This window comes from Apium graveolens, chromosome 2, assembly GCF_009905375.1.
Source record: "Apium graveolens cultivar Ventura chromosome 2, ASM990537v1, whole genome shotgun sequence".
NCBI lineage: Eukaryota > Viridiplantae > Streptophyta > Magnoliopsida > Apiales > Apiaceae > Apium > Apium graveolens.
In genome coordinates, this window is record NC_133648.1 from 241377305 (window position 1) to 241400547 (window position 23243).

At 32.2% G+C, this 23243-nt stretch overlaps 1 protein-coding gene across 1 annotated transcript in view; it reads right to left on the reverse strand.

Moving 5' to 3' along the window:
• Positions 1 to 508: 508 nt before the first annotated feature.
• Positions 509 to 23243, reverse strand: part of LOC141698382 (uncharacterized) — a 28735-nt gene continuing 6000 nt past the window's right edge. Inside the window, exon 10 of the mRNA XM_074503070.1 lies at positions 509 to 782. Within this exon, the coding sequence (XP_074359171.1) occupies positions 774 to 782 (9 nt within the window). The 3' untranslated portion in view covers positions 509 to 773. The remainder of the gene's footprint in view (positions 783 to 23243) is intronic.

Here is a 23243-nt window from a genome sequence, read left to right on the forward strand (position 1 = left end):
TCTCTGGCTCAGCGTATGTAGATGAATCTTTTGGAGCATAATGACCAGGAATAACAACATCATCTTGTGTTGCTTCAGGTACCCTCACCATAGGAATGCAGGGTCCATGTTTGGGAATCTCAAGGTACAGTGGATGAGCCATCCTGATAAACAACATCATCTTCTTCTTCCACATAGCGTAGTTTCCTTTGTCAAAGACATATATCATGATAATGCTAAGCTTTTGTGCACCCATAATTCCAAGATCTAATATGTTTGCTTTTAGATTTGGCTCTGATGCCACTTGTTTAGTATGCAATACACACGAGGGGGTAAATGTGTATTTCTTGATTTTTCTTTGAAACTTTGTGATTTGTTTCCAAGAAAATCAAGTTAAATATTTTATCTTACTGAACTCAACATGCTAAGTAATTTGTAGTGACAATTAACTAACTGTAAAAATACAGAGAAGCAAATTATCAAAACTTACTTGATCTTTTATTAAAAATCAAATATGTTGTGCTACAAATCTAAATTCTGATATCTCATAACTTAGCGTCTACTTCTTAAGAGAATACAAGAAAATCTAGACTGTCTTTGTTACAACTGATCAAAGGATCCGTGACATGCTTTATAGACTAACATTCACAGTTTACATAGATTACACTAAAATAAACTAGCACAATTTCTAAAACTATTTTGTCTATTTCAATTTCAAGTATCGCATATCTGCATACAATTTTTCAGGTCTGCTACACTCCTTTGTCCAGTTCATCTTGGCCTGGGATCTTGCACTATTCAAGCTGCATTTGTAAACTTTCCATTTTAATGATAAAACGGTTTGTTGACTAATAACTTTGAATCATCATAAAAGCTGTATTTCGTAATTGAAACTATTATTGAGATCTTTCAAAATGTATAGAGATGTTTGTATCGTGATGTAGAATGACTTTTCGATATCTTCACTTCTCTATAAGTTTGAGTAATTCTCGATATATTTCTCGACATTTCTTGATATGAGATTTCTTGACATTTGACTTAAAAAGTATTTCGATCTAAAGCATTATTCTTCACCAAGCTGTTTGTCTTCCGTCTAAGGCATGATTAGGCTTGATCTTTTTTTAGAGATTTATTCCTAACTTGTTGGTTGTTTACTGAAAAATATTTCAGTCTAGTCTTCTTCAACATTTTTACAGACTTAAGAGATACCATAACAGATTACTTAAAAATTAGAAGTCAACTAAATCTTAGAATTGTTAATATGGGGAATTTTCCAGTTATTTTATAACATTTTAAAATATAAATTGCACAAAAAGTGTCACATTACCGTATCGTAATCCTCTAAAGTAAAAAATCATCATTGAGGCTGCTTCTTGCAAAGAATTCATGAAATAAAATTATACCAAGTATAATTTATTTCAGACATATTTTAAATCATAGCAAAGATATTATTAAGTCCGTTTATAATTTGTTTGTTATTTCTTACTTTTTTGATATTAAAACTAAAATCAAACTGATAAAAATTGAATTGAGATTTTTAAAACCGAAATTGGGCCAACGGTTCGATTACAAATGCGATTACGATTTTCAATTTAAAATCAAAGACATACGATTCTCTTTCCAATTTTAAGCAAATCGGAGTCAAATCGAGCCACACAATTTACTACTAGACATTAACATAGTAGTAAATTTAATATTTGGTTCTGAATTTTGAGTACACTAAATTACATGTTATATTTATCAACAATAATACCAAAAAATGAGATTAATAAAGAATTACCGTCGTTATAATATATTTTCAGTCGCATATGGAAGTGACTTTATGATTTGTGAATAAAAATTATAAGAATTGGAAAGTAGGCGGTGAATTTCATGTACTGAAAACTCACCGAGGCTGGTTGAGTTATTAATCGACAATAGTTTATAGGTATTTGACTATCACTAATTTACAAAAAGTTCTCTATAAAATCACATCCAACACCCATAATTTTCTCACATTTAAGTATGAGAGTGAGATAACAGAAAGTAGAAGCCAGGTGTTTTGAGTCAACAGCTACTTATAACCAAAGGACCAGCTAAGAAATTTTTTCAAGGTACTGTATTTTTTCTTTTCCTACAAAGATTTACTAGGTATTTACATTTACTAGAGTTAATTGGATTCTTAAAGAAAAATGTAACCAAATATTACTTACATTAGACTATATGAAACTTTTATACGGTAGAATCTTGATATACGAATAATCTCGATAAATAAATATTTTTTTCGGTTGTAATATAATAGAAATAATGAATTTTTGATCTCGATAAATAAATAATCTCAATTAATAAAAAAAATATTTTGATGCCAAATATATTTTATAGAGTTTTAATTGTATAAGGATATTTCTTATTGTATAATAAATCATAAAATTCTTTAACATAAGTTTCAATTTTGCTACTATTTTACAACTATTATACTTTTAAAAAATGTTAAAATTTCAAATAAATTATAATTTTAACAAATATACTTTTTCTAGAATTGAATTTTCTTTGTCGAACTAGTTCGTTCGAGGCCGACAGCTAGCTACTATCAACCACCACTCCAATCAAGTGTCTCAAATACTAGAAGTTGAACAATATCTAATTAGAGTACCAATCAAACTCTTACTAACTTCGTCCCACAAGGTTCTATACATTTACTATTTGCACGTATTTCGAGAATTCTATAAAGTATAATTTCATAATATTTTTAATTTTTTTTAAATAAAAGTTTAAACATGAAACTTTTATTCAAAAAAAAAATTAAAAAATATTGTGGAGTTATACTTTAAAGGAGCATTGAAAAGCATGTCAAAAAGTAATGTATAGAATTCAATGGGATAAAGGGAGTACAAAACAACTTATATTTATTTTCTAGTCACAAAATATAACATTTTTTTTGTAAATTATAGAATACTGTTATTTTTGTATCATATTGTGTTTTTCATAAATTGATTATTATTCACTAAAGATGTATCATTTATACAAATGTAACAGTACCTTCAAAACGACATCGTACAGATCAATTTAGGTTGTATTATTATTTTTTCCTTTCGGGCAAAGTTATGGTGAACAAGAAAACCCAAATTAGAAACACTCTCAACTGTTTCCTTCTTTTCTAAGACACTCTCTATAAACAAAATTCAAAGAGTATAATTGTAATTATATACACAAACCCAAGCCAACACATACAAAATCAACACACACATATACACCTTTTCATACCTAAACGCACATATACACAAAGTCGACCCTATACTTGAAGTTCAACCGTTTATTTCAGTTATTTACTGTGGAACTTTTATGTAATCTGTGTGGAACTAGAAATCATGTAACTGTTAGTGTATGTGCCCTAGAGGCAATACATTATTCTTTTAAATCTTTATGTCAGTTGATCATTCAATAAATATATTTATTATGACCTTAATTACTGCGATATTTTGTTAGCATAATAAATGTCCTTAGAATCATGATACATATTGTATAGTTTAAGTACATGACTTGAACTTGAGATTATATAATATATCATATTCTTAAAGGTCCCTAGTCGAGTATTATTATATAGGACAATAATAATACATAGATAGACTAGTATGTTGTTTGATAAGATAACCATATCTCATTGGTTATAAGTAATAGACCCCAATAAAGGAAAGGAGATAAATGAAAGTGAATAGACCTTTGAGTGATCGTTCTTTAACTTGGTATTTGGTCATAAGAAGGACAACAACCAACTCATATAGTGAGGACAACCAGAGGTGTGATTTTCAAAATTTTCAAAATTTTTAACAAGTTTTCAAAAAAGATTTTTCCTCGCAAAATTTTTAAAAGCCTTTTTGAATAAAATAAGTTTTAAACCTTGGTTGTCAAGTTATTACTTGAGTTTCTTGTTTGTTAAAATACCCGGATTATCTAGAAGGATGTTATTTCAGACTCAGTATTGTTAATTCGGAGAATGAGGTAACCTGCGATTATGAAGAAGTGGGTGCAAGTATGGTCTGATAGGATTAACAACAGAACCAGCGTACGAGTAACTATTCATCCAATTACTGGGATTATCAGAGTTCGAAGAATTTATTGATTAAATGGAAGCCTGAGCATGACCGAAGAAGATTGGGAAAATTTCCAGACTTTTCTAAATGAAGAATATTATTAATAAAATGATCATTATGTTGAATGATTTATGGTTATTCCAAATTAAAAAGAGGAAACTCAAGGTTATCTGATAAGAACGCCATTATGATCGAATTGTTAAAGTATTATACGTGTAGGTGTGACGTTACAGACGCGAGCCTTAACAAGTAAGAATCTACCATAATGCTTAGTTGCGAAGAAATTTTACTGTACTACTAAGGTTGTTATGTGATACAATTGGGAAATGATCGAGCAATCTCGAAAGATGAATACAAGTGAAATGTGGATGGTGACCAATGGTATCATTCTTGTCCTCAACATTACAACGTATATTCCTTTTTAATTCCTAAAAATGTATGAACTCCTTTTCTTAATAAATTCTTTCTGGTGACATCAAAATGGAGGATTTTGCATTCCTTTCAAATTTAATTGTTCCCCTCAAGTTTTGCTTTCTGATTGGGACAAACAGTGTTACGATGAGACACTTTGTCGGAATGACGAAGAGTCGGGTGGGACGCCATCTAATCATGTGCTGTATGCCATACGGTATGAAAGACTGGCCATCTTAGGTACCAATGTGGTTGTTTCATTCATATTCAAATCATTACTTCTTCTTTCTCTTCAACTCCAAGTTTATTAAAATTGTGAATCCTTCTAGTTCTTTCATTATACTGTTGTTCCTTGCGAGAGCTTTTCAAACAATAGTCAACGTATTATACACTCAGCGGGCAAAGTCTCATCTACCTCTCATGCATGGAAAGGAAATAAGGGCATAAGGTGAGAATTGCAATTCACTGGCCCTAGCTAGGAATGCATTAGGAGTCAAGGAAATCTACTTCAATAAGGAATACATCTCCGAGAACGAGAAATTGCGATTTTCCTGAGAAAGATGTTATTTAGAATATGAATGTGATAACGTGGAAGATTATTGCGGATACCTTATGCGTTAAAGTATTAAAAGATGTGGGAGCAACTTGATCGTATATCTCTCAAGGTTTTATTAATCAGATGAAGTATCTTGTCGAATCAATAAGTTTATGACTAAAGTACTAGCAAGTTAAGAACATACAGTTATTGAATAAGTAAGTATCAATGGCGGAATCGATATTTCTGGCAATAAGTTGCAAAGAATTGATATCATTTGAGATAAGAGGATTTGACATTATTCTAAGGAGTGGATTAACTATTCAAGTGTGATGCCCAGGTAGACCGTCGTGCTGGAAGATAGTTTTGAAGACGCCAAATGAGAACATGAAGAAGTTTAAAGGACAAAGGAAAGTAAAGAACTTGTTAAGAATGATTTAGGATTGCAGTGACCAAAATATACGTGTTATGGCGATTATAAATAAGAATCAGGAGCAAACCGAACTTGAAGATTTTACAGTCTCAAGATATGTTTTCAGATGAGTTACCAATATTCCCTTTAGATAAAGAAAATGCGTTTATGATTGATTTATCACCTGAAATGAAGTCAGTGTCCAAAGCCCCGCACAGAATGGCACCAAATAAAATAAAGGAGTTACCAGAGCAAACGTAGGAGATAATTAAAAGAAAAAGTAACTGGACCTAGCGTACCTCCTAAAGTGCACCGGCACGATGTGTTAATAAGAAAGATGGAAGTGTGAGATTATGTGTTAGCAAAAGCTCAATAAGTTTACTCTCAAGAGCAGATATCTGTTACCTCCAACCAATGATTTGTTTAATTAAATGAATGAAGCAAGGTATAAAAAGTTTACCAGGTGAAAAACTTTAATGGCAGGAAGTATAATTCTTAGTATAGACAGTCAGTAAGGAGGAGACAAAAAGGGGATTCAGCAGAAAAATATAAAGATAGTATGAATAAAAAAAAACAGAAGCACCAACAAAAGTAAGAAGTTTTATCATGGGCCAGTTGCTATCAGAAATCTGTGCAAGATTTCTTGAAAGTTGCAATATGTTGGGATGAAGCTAACCAGGAAAAGCAAGGAGGTTATATGAAATGGAGAAGGGTGAAAAAAGTTTTGCGGAGTGAAATGATAGAATGGTTATAACACCTATTTTATCACTTTGAGAGTATCAGGGAGATTTGTAGTCTATAGTGATATTTCTCGTAAGGGAATAGGATGTGTGTTGACGCAAAATAATAAAGTTATTGTATTTGCATCCAGACAACTGAAACCTTATAAACAGAAGTACCCTACTCATAACTGGGAATTAAAAGCAACAATAATATTCGTTTTGAAAGATTGGGAAATAATATAAGTATAGAGAAAGATGTGAGATATATACGGACCATAAAAGTTTGAAGTATGAACTCCCGAGAAAATAGCAAATGTAGTGGCAAGAGATGAGTAAGAAGAAGAGAGAATGAACATAGAGATTATACCAGAAGAATTATCTATAGAATTCTAAAAGTTGAAATTGGGAGTCAGGGTTCATGATCCAAAAGGAGTAAGAATGTATAGTGACTTTCCAGTCGGAGTTGTTAGAAAAGATACGGAAGTGTCAAGAAGAGGTAATGGATTAGGATATAAATCATTTGGTAGATAAAGAATTGTGCACGCAAAAAGGATGATCAAGGTATTCTTAGGTTTTCTTCTAGAATTTGGATTCCACCAGTGACGAAATTGAAGAATGAAATTTTACAGAATGCTCATAATTCAAGGTATTCAATCTATTCAGGGAGTACCAAGATGTATAGAGAATTAAAGGAAAATTATTGGTTGCCAGATATAAAAAAGGGAAATTACGGAATGAATTAGCAGATGTTATTTATGTCAAAGAGTTAAAGTAGAATATCAGAGATCAAGTGGATTGCTACAGCCATTGGAGGTTCCAGAGTGGAAGTGAGAGCATGTCACCATGGATTTCATAATTGGGTTACCAAGCACAAAAGCTAATCATGATACCATTTGGATTATAATGGATAGATTTACCAAGTCAGCCCATTTTCTGTCTATAAATGGAAGATTTTCCCTGGACAAGTCAGTTCATATGTACTTAACAGAAATCGTAGTTCATCATGAAATTCCTGTGTCCATCGTATCCGATAGAGATCCAGGATTTAATTTAAGGTTTTGGAAGAATTTTCAAGAATATTTGGAAACGGAACTGAATATGAGTACGGCTTACCATCCGCAGGCGGACGGCCAGAGTGAACGAACGATCCAGACAATCGAAGACATGTTACGTGGTTGTGCTATTGATTTCAAAGGAAGTAGGAACAAACATTTACCTCTAGTAGAATTTGCTTACAACAACAGTTATCACGCTAGAATTGGGACGCCACCCTACAAAATCCTTTATGGACACAAACGCAGATCTCCGGTGTATTGAGATGAAGTAGGTGAACGCAAAATACTTGGACTTAAATTAGTACAGCAGACAAAGGAAACTGTTAACATTATCCAGAAAAGAGTGATAGCAGCACAAGATCGTCAAAGAAAATATGCAGATTAATCAAGGAAAGATATGGAATTCGAAGAAGGAAGCTTGGTATTACTGAAACTACCACCATGAACAAAATTAGCGAGATTTGGAAAGAAATGAAAGTTGAGCCCAAGATATGTTGGACCTTTTGAGATTCTAAAACGTATTGGCAAAGTAGTTTACGAGGTGACGTTACCTCCGCACATGGAGCACATTCACAATGTTTTTCACGTATCAATGCTTAAGAAATGTAATTTAGACTTCAGGCATGTAATATAATATGAGCCGATAGAGCTTCGGGTAGATTTGTCATATGTAGAGAAACCGATAGAGATTCTAAAGGAAAGAGATAAGGTATTGAGAAATAAAGTGATAAAATTAGTGAAAATATTGTGGAGAAACCCAAAGGTTGAAGAGTCAACCTGGGAGTTAGAAAGTAATATAAAGGAAAAGTACCCTCATTTATTTTCTTAGGAGATTCTGAGGACAGAATCCTTTTAAGGAGGGAAGGATGTAATATCCGGGATATATCGTGCAACTATTTTTGCTAATAGATAATTATTATATGTATTCAGTATCTATCCTGTGAATTAATTGTTAAGTGTTAAATGTGTTTGAATGTTTAAAAATATTATTAATTGAGTATTTCAATTTTTATATGCTCAAAATAAAATATAGATAATTGTCATATCTTCCTAATTATTTTTATGTTGATTTATGAATTTATAGGAATCATATGGATTTTATAAAATCTTTTTTCGGGTATTTAAAATCTATTTTATAAAAACGGGAACCAACCACCGTTATCCGTTTTTACGTTTTTAGAACCTGAAACTCTTCCGAGAACTCCTTCCTAACCTAATTGTAATATTCTGAGCATTTTCCATATTTTGACTTTTTCGATCCGGCGTACGGTTCGTCCTGCGCGGGTCCCGGCGCAATATTTTCGATACAATATTCATTTCGGTAAATCAATTAAACTTGTATTTTCGATAAACGGGAGCTTTTTTATTAAACTATAACAATTATCACTTCGTAATACGTGTAACCAGGCGCTGAGACCAAGACCGCAGTACAAATTGTACTGGTTTGGATAATTATCTCGAAAACCGGTACCGTTTGGATCAGTTTTTATAAATAAACGTACCATTTTATATCTAGAATGATCCAACGGGATACTAATTTCCCGTAATTATAAATAGCATCTACCGTATTTTATTTTGTACCGGAAATCATTTGCAAACAGTATTTACAGAATTTTTACAGAGAAAATACTATAATTCTATTTTGTTCTTCGTAATCAAACACAAATTCGGAGGCGTTATCGATATCCGATTGTGGCGTACATATACTCAAAACGAAGCTACTGAAACCTAGAATCCAAATCTTCCATCAATTTCAACCCAGAAACATCAGGTGATTTTCTATTTAATTATTTATATTCGAATTTCTTGGTATTTAAATTATGAATTTTTGTACGGATGGTTGTTTGAATGATTTGATGATTGTATGTTGTAGAGCTTGTTTTCCTGATCATTTTGGTATATTATACTTCGAATTTGGGGTTCAATAACATGTTCAAATTAGGGTTTGATTCTCGAATTGATGAACTAAAGTTTTTAATAGTTTGAATGTTCTTAATCAGATTTAGGCGTTTCTTTGTTTGGGATTGAAAGCTGAAATTGATTACATCATTGAGTAGATCGTGGAAAAACAAATTGATTCATGTGTAGCTTGTTAACTGACGATCTTTGGATTGCGTAGTTCGAATTTCGCCGGAAAACGAACCCAGGCGGCGGCGGGATTTTCCCGTTCATTTTTCCGACGATTGGCTGAATGGTTGACTGATTTGAGAATATATTTGAGTTCCTGGCAACGTAACGAGCAATCCCTGTCAATTTAGTGTGATTCTGGGCGGTGTTTCAGTACGCCGGAAAGCTTGGTGGCCGGCCGGCCACCGGAGTTTGAACGGGGAAGACGACAGGGGCAAATTACAATTTGACCCCTAAAGTTTCCCTGTTCTGCAGAAATAGTATCCTACTTTTAAAAACTTTCAAAAATCGTATTACTGTTTTGTTATTCTCAAAAACTGTATTTTCTTTTTATATTAATTTCAGAAATTATTTGTAATTATTTTAAATTTCAAAAATTCATTATTTTAAATTCTGAAAATTTTATTTTAATTCAAAAATAAATCCAAATTATTTAGTTAATTAATTTTAGTTGATAAACAATTATTTAATTAGTCAATTAATTTAAATATTAATTGATTAATTAATTTAATTAGTTATTAATTAATTTTAATTAATTATTTAATTAGATTTAATTATTTAAAAATGATTTAAAAATTCTGAAAAATAGTTTCGAGCTTTAAAATATTATTCTAAATTATTTTCAAGGCTCGATAATTATTATAAAATTGTTTTGAAGCCAGAATTGGCCAACCGAACCCTGTTTATTACTCCAAAATTGATCTAACGACCCGTTTTAATTTCGAAAAATGTTTTAAAAATCATTTTAAGTAACCGAAAGCCTATTCATGACCCGAGACTTCTTTATAAATGATATGTCATTGATTATGTGACGTGCTATGTGTTATATGTGACTTGTTGGTTGACTGTCGGTCTATATATTCGGTGATTACTTGTTTATAGCATAACTTTCAATCCGTTAATCGGATTTGGGTGAAACGAAGGGTAGATAGAAGTGTATGTCAAATAGAATCGTATGAGCTAAATATTGATAGATATTTATAATGCCTAGCAGAGTAAGCAAGGCGTAAGAAAGGGAAGCAGGTGATCAGAAAATAGAATTGACATGTAGAAAATACATCAAGTAATCAGAGGATAGAAGCGAGGCATAAGAAAAGCAGACGAGTGATGATTGAATGGAGTCATTAGACAAGTACAAGTGAAGTTGAAATCGATTATGATAAGGCAAGTATTCCTAAACCTTTCTCGAGATATAATGCAAATGTTTTTAAAATTCTCTTGTGACATACTGTTAATACCCAAATAGCCCTGTTTTATACTGTAAATACTTTGAATCCTTCAGCCTTGAACATGAGCCACATCATTTGATCTTTGAGCCGCAAGCCTTATTCTTTATAAACCATTTCTTGTTGATTTACCAGATATTAAACCACATAAATACGATACTACTCCACAAATATATAACCATCATATACCAAACACTGGAACAAAATTATTTAAACATACAGAAACATTCATACTCACCCATACCTTGTGATATCAAAGTACTAAAACCTTGTACAAACACTATTCATCTAATACTCGATTATCCTACCGGATGAAGGCCACTTCTTTTATGTATTTTGACATACCCTTTCAGTAACCATGAATTTTTATTGTGCTCTTAGACAAGTGTTTTATTGTTATTGATTATGATCCGGTTTATTGAACTCTCTTGTTTATTATATTGTAATGCTTTAGAATTGGATAGTTTTCTTTGTATGGACCAGATTCGTGGTCAGACCATATCGATGGTCAAGTTAGGCCAATGTGTGCCTTGGATCCAGTAGTTAGAGCAGTGTTGTGTGCTCTGCTCGGGGTTAGTGTGTGACTGATCAGCAGCCTAACCTTGGTTTTAAAAACTTAAAATGAATATCCAATTCTATTGGTTGCTTAACAAGAAACTTGATTCCTTTAAATCACCTCGTTTATTATTGTTTAACCTCAGTTATTGATAATATGACTTGCTGAGCTAGTTTGCTCACTCTTGCGAATCTTTTTATGTATTCTACAGTTAAGAAGGATACGGTTGATAGCGAGGTTTCCCAGTTCAATGTTCGAGCTAGGATTCCAGATTATGATTGATCGAGCTAGTAGGAGCTTAATGCAATAGTGAGATAGTAAGGTTGTAAGAATAATTTCATATCAGTTGTAAATTTAATTAGTTGGGATTTGGTACGTTGTAATAAAAGTTAAGGTTGTGGCTTGTTTTCATACTTTAACCTGTTGCGATCCGTGGTTAATTTAAGTAGGGTCATTACAAATAATATTTTATATACAGGTTTATATTTTTGTGTATGTGTTGTGGACCCCAAACTTCTGACCCGGGTTTGGAGGGCGCCACAATGGGGATACTAAAGTCAATACATAGGTACATGTGAGAGTACATGGTACTGGACAGACCCACAGTGAGATTCTTCAAGTTTAATAAAGTCATAAGAAAAACTCACAGTGATAATGGTGTAACGATCCTTTGACTTGAAATCATTATATTTCTATACGAGGATTAATATACTTTGACTATATTAAAAGTTACTTTTGATCGGGTGATGATAAAAGTGGACATCAGGTATATCATGATTCGTATGAGAAATATGAATGATAGATAAAGGATTTAACCCTTCTATAATTAGGAGAGATATTATTGGCCTCTTGATTGAGTGAGATTATAAAAAGCATGGCCATGCTCAAATAATGATTTGTCTTGATAGTCTACTCATGGATTAAGTAAACCCGGATTAAATGTTGAAGAGGATGACTAAATACATGCCTCGAGTTTAATCTATAATATGTATGGTTAAAGGGATTATATTACACAAAAAATATTAATCACGAAAGGTTTTATCTAATCAAGATTTAATCTCTTCTATATATAATAGCACAACAAGGGGATAACTTTTTGAGATTAAAAAGTCTCATTAAAAAGACTAAACTACCCCTGTTTTTAATATTTATATAAAAGTTATGTTTTGTGGGAATCGAACTCGGGTTGCTTCATTCTTCTACACAACCTTGTACCACTACACCATATTGTCACATGTGCTTTTTATCATACACATAATATGTAAGTGTGCTAAAGGAATATTTTATTTAACTTTAAAGATAGCTACTTGAATTCCGCAAAAAAAATGATAGTTACTTGAATATCTGTACAATTAATTTTAAAAAACTGAATTCCAGATATAAAGTTAGGCATAGTACATAAATGGATTATTATCTTATTTATTATTATCTTTTAGTTTGAAAATATATCTCATATATTTTTAACATGTTTTTTATTATAAAAAGTGATTAAAATGTACATATATAATTTTTAAAGAAAATATTGAAAATAGAATCGCCTATATATAAATAATCTAGATTGATATTAAATATTTAGATAAGTTCGAATTATAATGAGTCAATGAATTTTAGTTTATTTTGAATTTGAAATCAGAATTTGGCCTATTGTTCAAAAAATACTCGAAATTTGACTACCTGACTAGCCGAAAAATATTGTCACATTCTACGTTTAGTAAATTTAAATTACAAGTTCGACAAGAATGTCTTACCAATAATGTAATTTTTTTTGATATATTATATTAATATAAATTAATGTGTTTGAGGTATTTATAGGATCAAGTCAATTGATTATTTGTATTAAAATTACTAACTTCACTAGTAGTGCAATAGTGTTTTGGGACTTGTCCCGATTTTAAAAATATTTGAAATTTGATATGAGATCTCACGAGATTTGTTAAAACTACGATGATATATTAAATTGATTTATTTTTCAGTTTTCACTTTAAAAAAACTAGCATTTTAAAAAGAATTCGTTTAGATAAACAATATTTATTGATCAAGATGATATTGTACAAATATTTTGAATTATTTTAATATTTTGAATTATTCAAATAAATTTTATATATATACTATATAGTAGCATTTGATTCAATACATTTTATACTATTTAAAATATATATATATATATTGTTTAATAATTTGAAGGAATTAACCAGTTCAACTAATATATATAAAACTTTATCGAATTGAAAAATATTTAATTTTAGGAGAATAATATACAATATTATCAAATTATTATATGAAGAAATATTAAAGTTGTAATGAAAGAAACTTAAAAATAGTTTAAATAAAAATATAATTACAATTTTTCCTTCAAATTCTTGAAAAAAATCATGAACATCAATAATAAGTCTTACAATATATAATTTATTTTTATGTTACATGATTGATACTCGGTCGCGTAAAAAACATATATGGATTGTTTATCGGTGATAATGTGAATACCATATATAAATTATTGTAATTTATTAATTACATAATTTTAATTTTTGAATAATTATAAATACATGTTATTTAAGTAATCAATTGCCTCACTAGATATTAATAATGATTATACATGTACATAAATCAGATATTTAACATATAAATAATTGAAACCATCGTAATTTCCTCAGATATGTAACATACGATAATTCGCATGCTAACATTGCACATATAACTTAATCTTATTTTGTTAAGAGTAGTGTAAAAAAACTAGCATTTTTCCAAACATACATACGTTAAATTTCAAAAACTAACATTTTTCATTAAAATCAACTTTTATATTAACAGTGGTGTAAATTTTATATTATTTTATATTATGATTGAAAGAAACTTAAAAATAGTTTAAATAACAATATAATTACAATTTTTCCTTCAAATTCTTGAAAAAAATCATGAACATCAATAATAAGTCTTACAATATATAATTTATTTTTATGTTACATGATTGATACTCGGTCGCGTAAAAAACATATATGGATTGTTTGTCGGTGATAATGTGAATACCATATATAAATTATTGTAATTTATTAATTACATAATTTTAATTTTTTAATAATTATAAATACATATTATTTAAGTAATCAATTGTCTCACTAGATATTAATAATGATTATACATGTACATAAATCAGATATTTAACATATAAATAATTGAAACCATCGTAATTTCCTCAGATATGTAACATACGATAATTCACATGCTAACACTGACACATATAACTTAATCTTATTTTGTTAAGAGTAGTGTAAAAAACTAACATTTTTCCAAACATACATACGTTAAATTTTAAAAACTAACATTTTTCATTAAAATCAACTTTTATATTAACAGTAGTGTAAATTTTATATTATTTTATATTATGATTGCAAGTAATTCTAAATTTAGTTATTCATTTTTTATCTTTTTAAATTGAGTAAGTTAATTGTAAGTTAGTAAAGAATGCAGTAATAATATAGACCAGTTATATAGTTTATTTAAATAAAATTCAAAATTTTTGGTCAACTCTGTATTCAACATATATGTTAATTTTTAACTTTTTCTTTGTAAACATACCAACGACAGTCTACATATTAAGTTTATTTATTTCATTTTAAACGTACACTGACTACCCTGTTCATAAATACAATTATACAACACAAACAATAATATATATATTTTTCTTAATGAGCTATATTGGAAACGTTGTGTAATTTAGTAATGTCTTGTATGAAAATGATACACAGATAAATAGTTAGATATTATACAACAATTACAAATAAGAATATAACTAAAACATTATAATTGCATGCATAAAAAACTCTAGAAAATAACCCGTGCCTCGCACGGGTTATTATGCTAGTTATTGTTTAATTGGGTAACAATGATGTATTACTAGATACCGCTCGTTGTTTATAATTTTACTAGAGAATAAAATTATTGTCAATTAAATAATAGCCTATAGGGTCGCACAAATAGAGCACTTAATGGAATAGTTAATTTAAATTATGGATTTAAATTAATTGATGATTATTTGAATTTTATTATAATTAAGTAAGACTTAATTGAGATAATATAAATTCGAATTAAAGGGGATGTTTTTGCCCATAATAATTAAGTATGACTTAGTTATTAATTAAATAATAGAAATTCGTTTTTATTATTTAATCCTATACCTACTAGGGTTGGGCTTTGCTGTTATGGGCCTTTTAATTAGCCATTATAAATAGATAATGATAGGTTAAAGAGGCCAGCACGTTTTGGAGAAAATCCTAGCAGCAAAGAGAGGCAGAGGCAATTCGGATCGTCAAGAAGGAGGCTAGTACATCCATTCCGTAGTCAAGTTCGTGAGACGTTCTTGGAGGTGCTCATGTGGATACAATAGAGGTGTTTCTCCGAGAGGTAGACACAAAGCGTGATAGCTAGGATCTCCGTTGAGTTCGTGAAAGTCAAGCTCTTGAAAGGTATGATTCATTATCTCCATAATCTGCCCACAATTATACATGGATCCTGTTTTGGGTTTCGAATTTTTTTGTTTTATTAACGTTTATCCGCTGCGTTTTATGCATCGGAACCCAACAATGGTATCAGAGCTACATGTATAAGGGGCTGATTTGGTTACGTGTTTACTGTATTTTTACAAGTATGCATGTGTGATGAGTCTTCCATGATAACAGTTATGTTATATGAGTCTGCCATGATAACAGTTATATTATATGAATGATATGATGAATCTGTTAATGATCTATATGATGATACTAGTATGTTTAAGATCTGTCATAACTCATATGTATGCGATCTCTTATAATATGTATACTGATACATGTTTTTGGTAACTAGGATATGGGTCGTGTGTATACTGATACATGCTTCTGGAATAGTATTCTGATATATGTTTTGCTAGTATTCTGATACTTGTTTTTGCAAAAATTTCCGCCATCAGGGGGCTCGCTGCCCCCCCCCCCGAACCCCCCCAGCGACCTCACCGCGGAGGTCGATCCGCGGTTTAGGGTTTCGTTTTAATTTGTGCTTATGACATATGCTTTATTTATTTATTATTCTTGATTGGATCATGAAAAGTAATAAATAGTATGTCATCTTTATATGATCTATCATGTTCTTTAATGGTTACTTGAACATGGTGCATAGTTATGGCCTTAAGACATTAGTTGTAATGGTTTATTCTTTTGGTTTGTAATAAATACGACTTGCATGTCGTTTTCTATTTGTAGTTGCTTTATCTCGAATGTAACTCGAGTTCTTTTGTAAGTGCATTAGTATAATACATAATGTAACATCCAAGAAGGACAAGGGAACAAGGAGGCATCCTATGGAGGCCAAGGAGACAATGGAAACAATAGAGAAGATATATGTAATAGTTATTTTTTAAACCATAGATTGACCTTGATCTTTTCATTAGCCTGAAAAGATCACATAGGATTGGGCCATAACTATTGCACGTTTACTTTACGCACTTTACATATGATGTATAAATAGTATGTGTAGAGTAGAAAATGCATGTTTTAATTAGATTAATGATGCATGTATGTATTAGATACATCACCCATGCCATACCTAAACAAGATAAAATCTGTAACGACTCAAGATTTTAAAATTTACAAACGATTATGAGATTCTCGTGTTTATGAAACACGGAATGAAATACGAATCATCTTTATTTCCGACATGGGCGATTTTGTCAACAACGGGTTCATAGAACTTGTAAGGCTGTGGGTTTTAAGCGAGACCGATGTCACTCATCCACTACCTGGAAATCAAACCATTGACGAGTATTGATTTGAAGTATTTTATTCAAGGAAAAATTGGGAATCTCTTTATGATGGGATCATGATCGTTCTAAATTAAAAATCCCTAAGTAAAAATATTAAGTTTTAATCAGATGCTTTCCAATGAATGAACACTCATTGAATCCTAGATCGATAAGGGGAAGGGCTGTCAGTGGCAGGGGACTCCTATCTATCGTGGTGAAATGTGACGAATATAAACAGTTATATTCGGACGTTGTATCATTGGGTCTAACTTAACTGAGTCATCATAATAAGGTGAATATAAACGGTTATATTCAACTATTATGAGCTTAGATGCATAGAGTTTGGTTAAAAATCTATTAGATAGATAAGATCAACTGTTGTTCACCAAACTATCCAAGAATTATATATGATATAATTGACAACTGTTGTCTACCTAAATAATCATATTTTAAGGACTACCAGTGGTTGACTTAGGACATGACGAAATATGGATCTTGGCTCACTAGAAAGATTTATGGGATATACTTTCCGAATTAATAGTTAGGGCTATTAATTTGATAAAAATAGTGGGAGATATATTATGAATATATCATAATCATATGAACATAAAATTTGAACTCAGACAATCTAATGTTTACTTTGCGCTTTTATCATAGTAGATACTGAGTAATGGCAAACAACACAAACATTATATCCGTACATTCAGTCCTTGAGAAGGACAAGCTGACAGGAGGAAACAACTTCCTAGACTGGCAGAGGAATTTGAGGATTTTCCTCAGGCAGGAGCGCAAGCTTCATGTCATTGATATTCCTCCTCCAGGCCCCCTTCCTGAGGGTGCTACCGCTGATGAATGAGCAGCACGCACAAGGGATGAGAATGATGCAAATGATATTGCATGTCTTATGTTGGCAACTATGAGTGCTGAGCTTCAAAGACAGCATGTGCATATGGATGCATATACTATCAATGAGCACTTGCAAAGCATGTTTGCAAGACAAACTCATCAAGAAAGGTTCAACACGAGTAAGTCACTTTTTAATTGCAAACAAGGGGCAAATTAACCAGTTGGCCCACATGTTCTGAAGATGATTGGTTACATAGAGTACCTTGAAACTTTGGGTTTCCCGATTGGTCCGGAAACTGGTATTGACCTAATCATGAATTCTTTGAACAACAAATTCACTCAGTTTATTGTGAACTATAATATGAATGAATTTGACAAAACACCTACTGAATTGTTGCATATGTTGAGAACATATGAGACCAACATGAAGATAGCTGAACCTGCTCCCATAATGATGGTGGGCAATAAAGGTAAGGCTAAAGGGAAGGGCAAGTGGAAGGGTAAGAAGAAGATTGGATCTGATTCTACACCCAAGCCAAAGTCAGGTCCTAAACAGGCTTTAAAGCCTAAAGGTGGTGTGGCCAAGGGTGAATGTCACTACTGTAAGAAAGCTAGTTACTGGAAGAGAAACTGTCCAATTTACTTGGAGGATCTGAAGAAAATGAAGGTAGTTCAGATTTCTGGATCAGGTATTTATGTTATAGAAGTCAATTTGTCTATTTCTACATCTTGGGTATTGGATACTGGATGTGCTTCTCACATTTATATAAATGTGCAGGGCTTACAGAGAAGTAGGACTTTGGTTAAGGAAGAAGTGGACCTAAGAGTAGGCAATGGAGCAAAAGTTGTTGCTTTAGCTGTAGGGACTTATTATTTATCTATGCCCTCTGGGCTTGTTTTAGAACTAGAAGACAGTTTTTGCGTGCCTGCGATTCGCAGAAACATTATTTATGTTTATTGTTTGGACAAGAAAGGTTTTTCGTTTACAATAAAGAACAACAGTTGCTCTTTTGCTTTGAATGATTTAACCTATGGTATTGCGCGTTTATTTAATGGTTTATATGTTCTTGATTTAGATAATCTTGTCTGTAATATAGAAAACAAACGACTTAAAATGAATGACTCAAATCAAACATACCTCTGGCATTGTCGTCTAGGCCACATAAATGAGAAACGCATATCCAAATTACATATGGATGGATACTTGGATAAGTTTGATTTTGAATCATACCAAGAATGTGAATCTTGTTTGCTTGGTAAGATGACTAAAGCACCTTTCACTGGTAAGGGTCAAAGGGCCACTAAACGTCTGGAGCTAATACATAGTGATGTTTGTGGCCCAATGTGTGTGATGGCTAGAGGAGGCTACTACTACTTCATAACATTTACTGATGATTTCAGTAGATATGGATATGTATATCTTATGAAGAATAAATCCGATTCTTTTGAAAAGTTTAAAGAATACAAGGTTGAAGTAGAGAAGCAAATTGGTGGAGATGCAAGTATTAAGATCTTGCGATCCGATCGTGGGGGTGAATACTTAAGCACCGAATTTAGAGAGTATTTGAAAGAGTGTGGTATTGTATCACAACTCACTCCTCCAGGAACACCTCAATGGAATGGAGTTTCAGAGATGAGAAATCGCACCTTGTTGGACATGATGCGATCGATGATGAGTCATGCAGATCTTCCAATAAGTTTCTGGGGTTACGCTTTAGAAATAACGGCTTTCACACTTAATCGTGTTCCTACTAAGAAGGTTCAAAAGACTCCATATGAGATATGGAAGGAGAAACGGTCAGGCATGAACTTTATGAAAGTTTGGGGATGTAAGGCATTTGTGAAACGTCAAGTATCTGACAAGCTTGGACCTAAATCCGAAGAGTGCATTTTTGTGGGATACCCTAATGAAACAAAGGAGTATTATTTTTATAGCCCTTCTGAGCAGAAAGTGTTTATTGCTCGAGATGCTGTCTTCATGGAAGGAGATTTTGTTTCCAAAAGAAACAGTGGGAGAACTATAGATCTCGATGAAGATTGAGAACCACAAAATAGCAATGAACCTGAAGTGGAACAAGAGTAGAATAATGATAATGCTCAACAAACACAGGTTGTTCGTAGATCTGGTAAAATTCTCCATGAGCCAAAGAGATATGGATTTCTCTTGACTCAATGTGGTGATTTGATGCTCATAGATGAAGATGAGCCTCTCATATACCAAGATGCTATGAACAGTCTAGAATCTAAGAGATGGCTTGAAGCCATGAAATACGAGATAGATTCCATGTACGAAAACCAAGTATGGACTTTGGTTGATCCACCTGAAGGGGTAAAACCCATAGGGTGCAAATGGGTTTTTAAGAAGAAAAAAGACATGGATGGAAATGTTCAGACCTATAAAGCTAGGCTAGTTGTAGAAGGTTTCAAACAAATTCATGATATTGAGTATGATGAAACTTTCTCACCAGTGGCTATGGTTAAGTCTATAAGGATTTTACTTGCCATTGCAGCATTCCATGATTATGAAATCTGGCAAATGGATGTCAAAACAGCCTTCCTTAATGGAAGCCTTGAAGAGGATGTGTACATGACATAACCTAAGGGTTTTGTCGATCCAAGGAATGCTGGCAAGGTTTGTAAATTGCGTCGATCCATTTATGGATTGAAACAATCCTCTAGGAGATGGAATATCCATTTTGATGAAATAGTCACAGAGTATGGCTTTGTTCAAAACGAAGATGAACCGTGTGTTTACAAGAAGGTTAGTGGGAGCTATGTGGCATTCATAATACTGTATGTTGATGATATACTACTAATGGGAAATGACATACCTTCTCTAAAGGCTGTTAAGACTTGGTTAGGGAGCAATTTCTCTATGAAAGACTTAGGAGAGGCATCTTACATTCTAGGAATGAGGATCTATAGAGAAAGATCTAGAAGGATGATCGGTCTAAGTTAGAGCATATATATTGATAAGGTTTTGCATCATTTTGGAATATAAAATGCAAAAAGGGGATATGTCCCCGTGTCTCAAGGGATAACCATCTCTAAGGACCAGTGTCTGAAATCATTGGATGAGAAGGACCACATGAATAAAGTTCCATATGCTTCAGCAAGTGGATCTATCATGTATGCAATGGTATGTACTCGCCCAGATGTCTCATATGCATTGAGCATGATGAGCAGATACCAGTCTAATCCGGGTGAAGGTCACTGGACGGCAGTCAAGAATATTCTTAAGTACCTGAAAAGAACTAAAGATTCATACTTGGTGTATGGAGGAGAAGAGAAACTCGTTGTAAAAGGTTACACCGATGCAAGTTTCCAAACAGACAGAGATGATATTGTATCACAGTCTGGTTTTATGTTTTGTCTAAACGGAGGTGCTGTAAGCTGGAAGAGTTCAAAGCAAGAAACAGTAGCTGATTCTACAATGAAGGCTGAGTACATTGCAGCTTGTGAAGCAGCTAAGGAGGCCGTTTGGATTCGAAAGTTCATTTCTGATTTGGGAGTGGTTCCATCGATCGTAGATCCCTTGATCTATACTGCGATAATAATGGAGCCATTGCACAGGCTAAAGAACCTAGATCACACTCCCGGGCCAAACATATACTCAAGAGATTTCACCTTATTCGAGAGATTAATAAAAGGGGTGATATATATACATATGTAAAGTGCACACAAATGATAAAATGCAGGCCCACTGACCAAAGGCTTGTCGCAGCAGAAGCACGATGGTCACACTAGTTCTATGGGTATTAGATATATGGGTGATTGGCTCTAGTGCATGTGGGAGATTGTTAGTGTAGGTTCTCTAGAGGCAATACATTATTCTTTTAAATCTTTATGTCAGTTGATCATTCAATAAATGTATTTATTATGACCTTAATTACTGCGATATTTTGTTAGCATAATAAATGTCCTTAGAATCATGATACACATTATATAGTTTAAGTACATGACTTGAACTTGAGATTATATAATATATCATATTCTTAAAGGTCCCTAGTCGAGTATTATGTTATAGGACAATAATAATACATAGATAGACTAGTATGTTGTTTGACAAGATAACCACATCTCATTGGTTATAAGTATGGGGATACTAAAGTCAATACATAGGTACATGTGAGAGTACATGGTACTGGACAGACCCACAGTGAGATTCTTCATGTTTAATAAAGTCATAAGAAAAACTCACAGTGATAATGGTGTAACGATCCTTTGACTTGAAATCATTATATTTCTATACGAGGATTAATATACTTTGACTACATTAAAAGTTACTTTTGATCGGGTGATGATAAAAGTGGGCATCGGGTATATCATGATTCGTATGAGAAATATGAATGATAGATAAAGGAATTAACCCTCCTATAATTAGGAGAGATATTATTGGCCTCTTGATTGAGTGAGATTATAAAAAGCATGACCATGCTCAAATAATGATTTTTCTTGATAGTCTACTTATGGATCAAGTAAACCCGGATTAAATGTTTAAGAGGATGACTAAATACATGCCTCGAGTTTAATTTATAATATGTATGGTTAAAGGGATTATATTACATGAAAAATATTAATCACGAAAGGTTTTATCTAATCATGATTTAATTATTGTTTAATTAGGTAACAATGATGTATTACTAGATACCGCTCATTATTTATAATTTTATTAGAGAATAAAATTATTTCCAATTAAATAATAGCCTATAGGGTCGCACAAATAGAGCACTTAATGGAATAGTTAATTTAAGTTATGGATTTAAATTAATTAATAATTATTTGAATTTTATTATAATTAAGTAAGACTTAATTGGGATAATATAACTTCGAATTAAAGGGGATGTTTTTGCCCATAATAATTAAGTATGACTTAGTTATTAATTAAATAATAGAAATTCATTTTTATTATTTAATCTTATACCTACTAGGGTTGGGCTTTGCTGTTATGGGCCTTTTAATCAGCGATTATAAATAGATAATGATAGGTTAAAGAGGCCAGCACGTTTTGGAGAAAACCCTAGCAGGAAAGAGAGGCAGAGGCAATTCGGATCGTCAAGAAGGAGGCTAGTACATCCATTCCGTAGTCAAGTTGGTGAGACGTTCTTGGAGGTGCTCGTGTGGATACCATAAAGGTGTTTCTCTGAGAGGTAGACACAAAGCGTGACAGCTAGGATCTCCGTTGAGTTCGTGAAAGTCAAGCTCGTGAAAGGTATGATTCGTTATCTCCATAATCTGCCCACAATTATACATGGATCCTGTTTTGGGTTTTGAATTTTTTTTGTTTTATTTACATTTATCCGCTGCGTTTTATGCATCGGAACCTAACAGTAATAGGGTCTTTTCAATTTCTATTCCCCATATTGAAATCTGAAATCTGCAACTTGCGCGCGACCATGGAACAAGTAACAAATAATAAGATAAGACTCTTTTCAATTTAAGTGATCAGATTTTTGTCTATTTGAAGTTTGTATTGATTCTTGCGTATATGTTAAATTGTTAGTTTCACTTTTTACATATTTTGACACGCACAC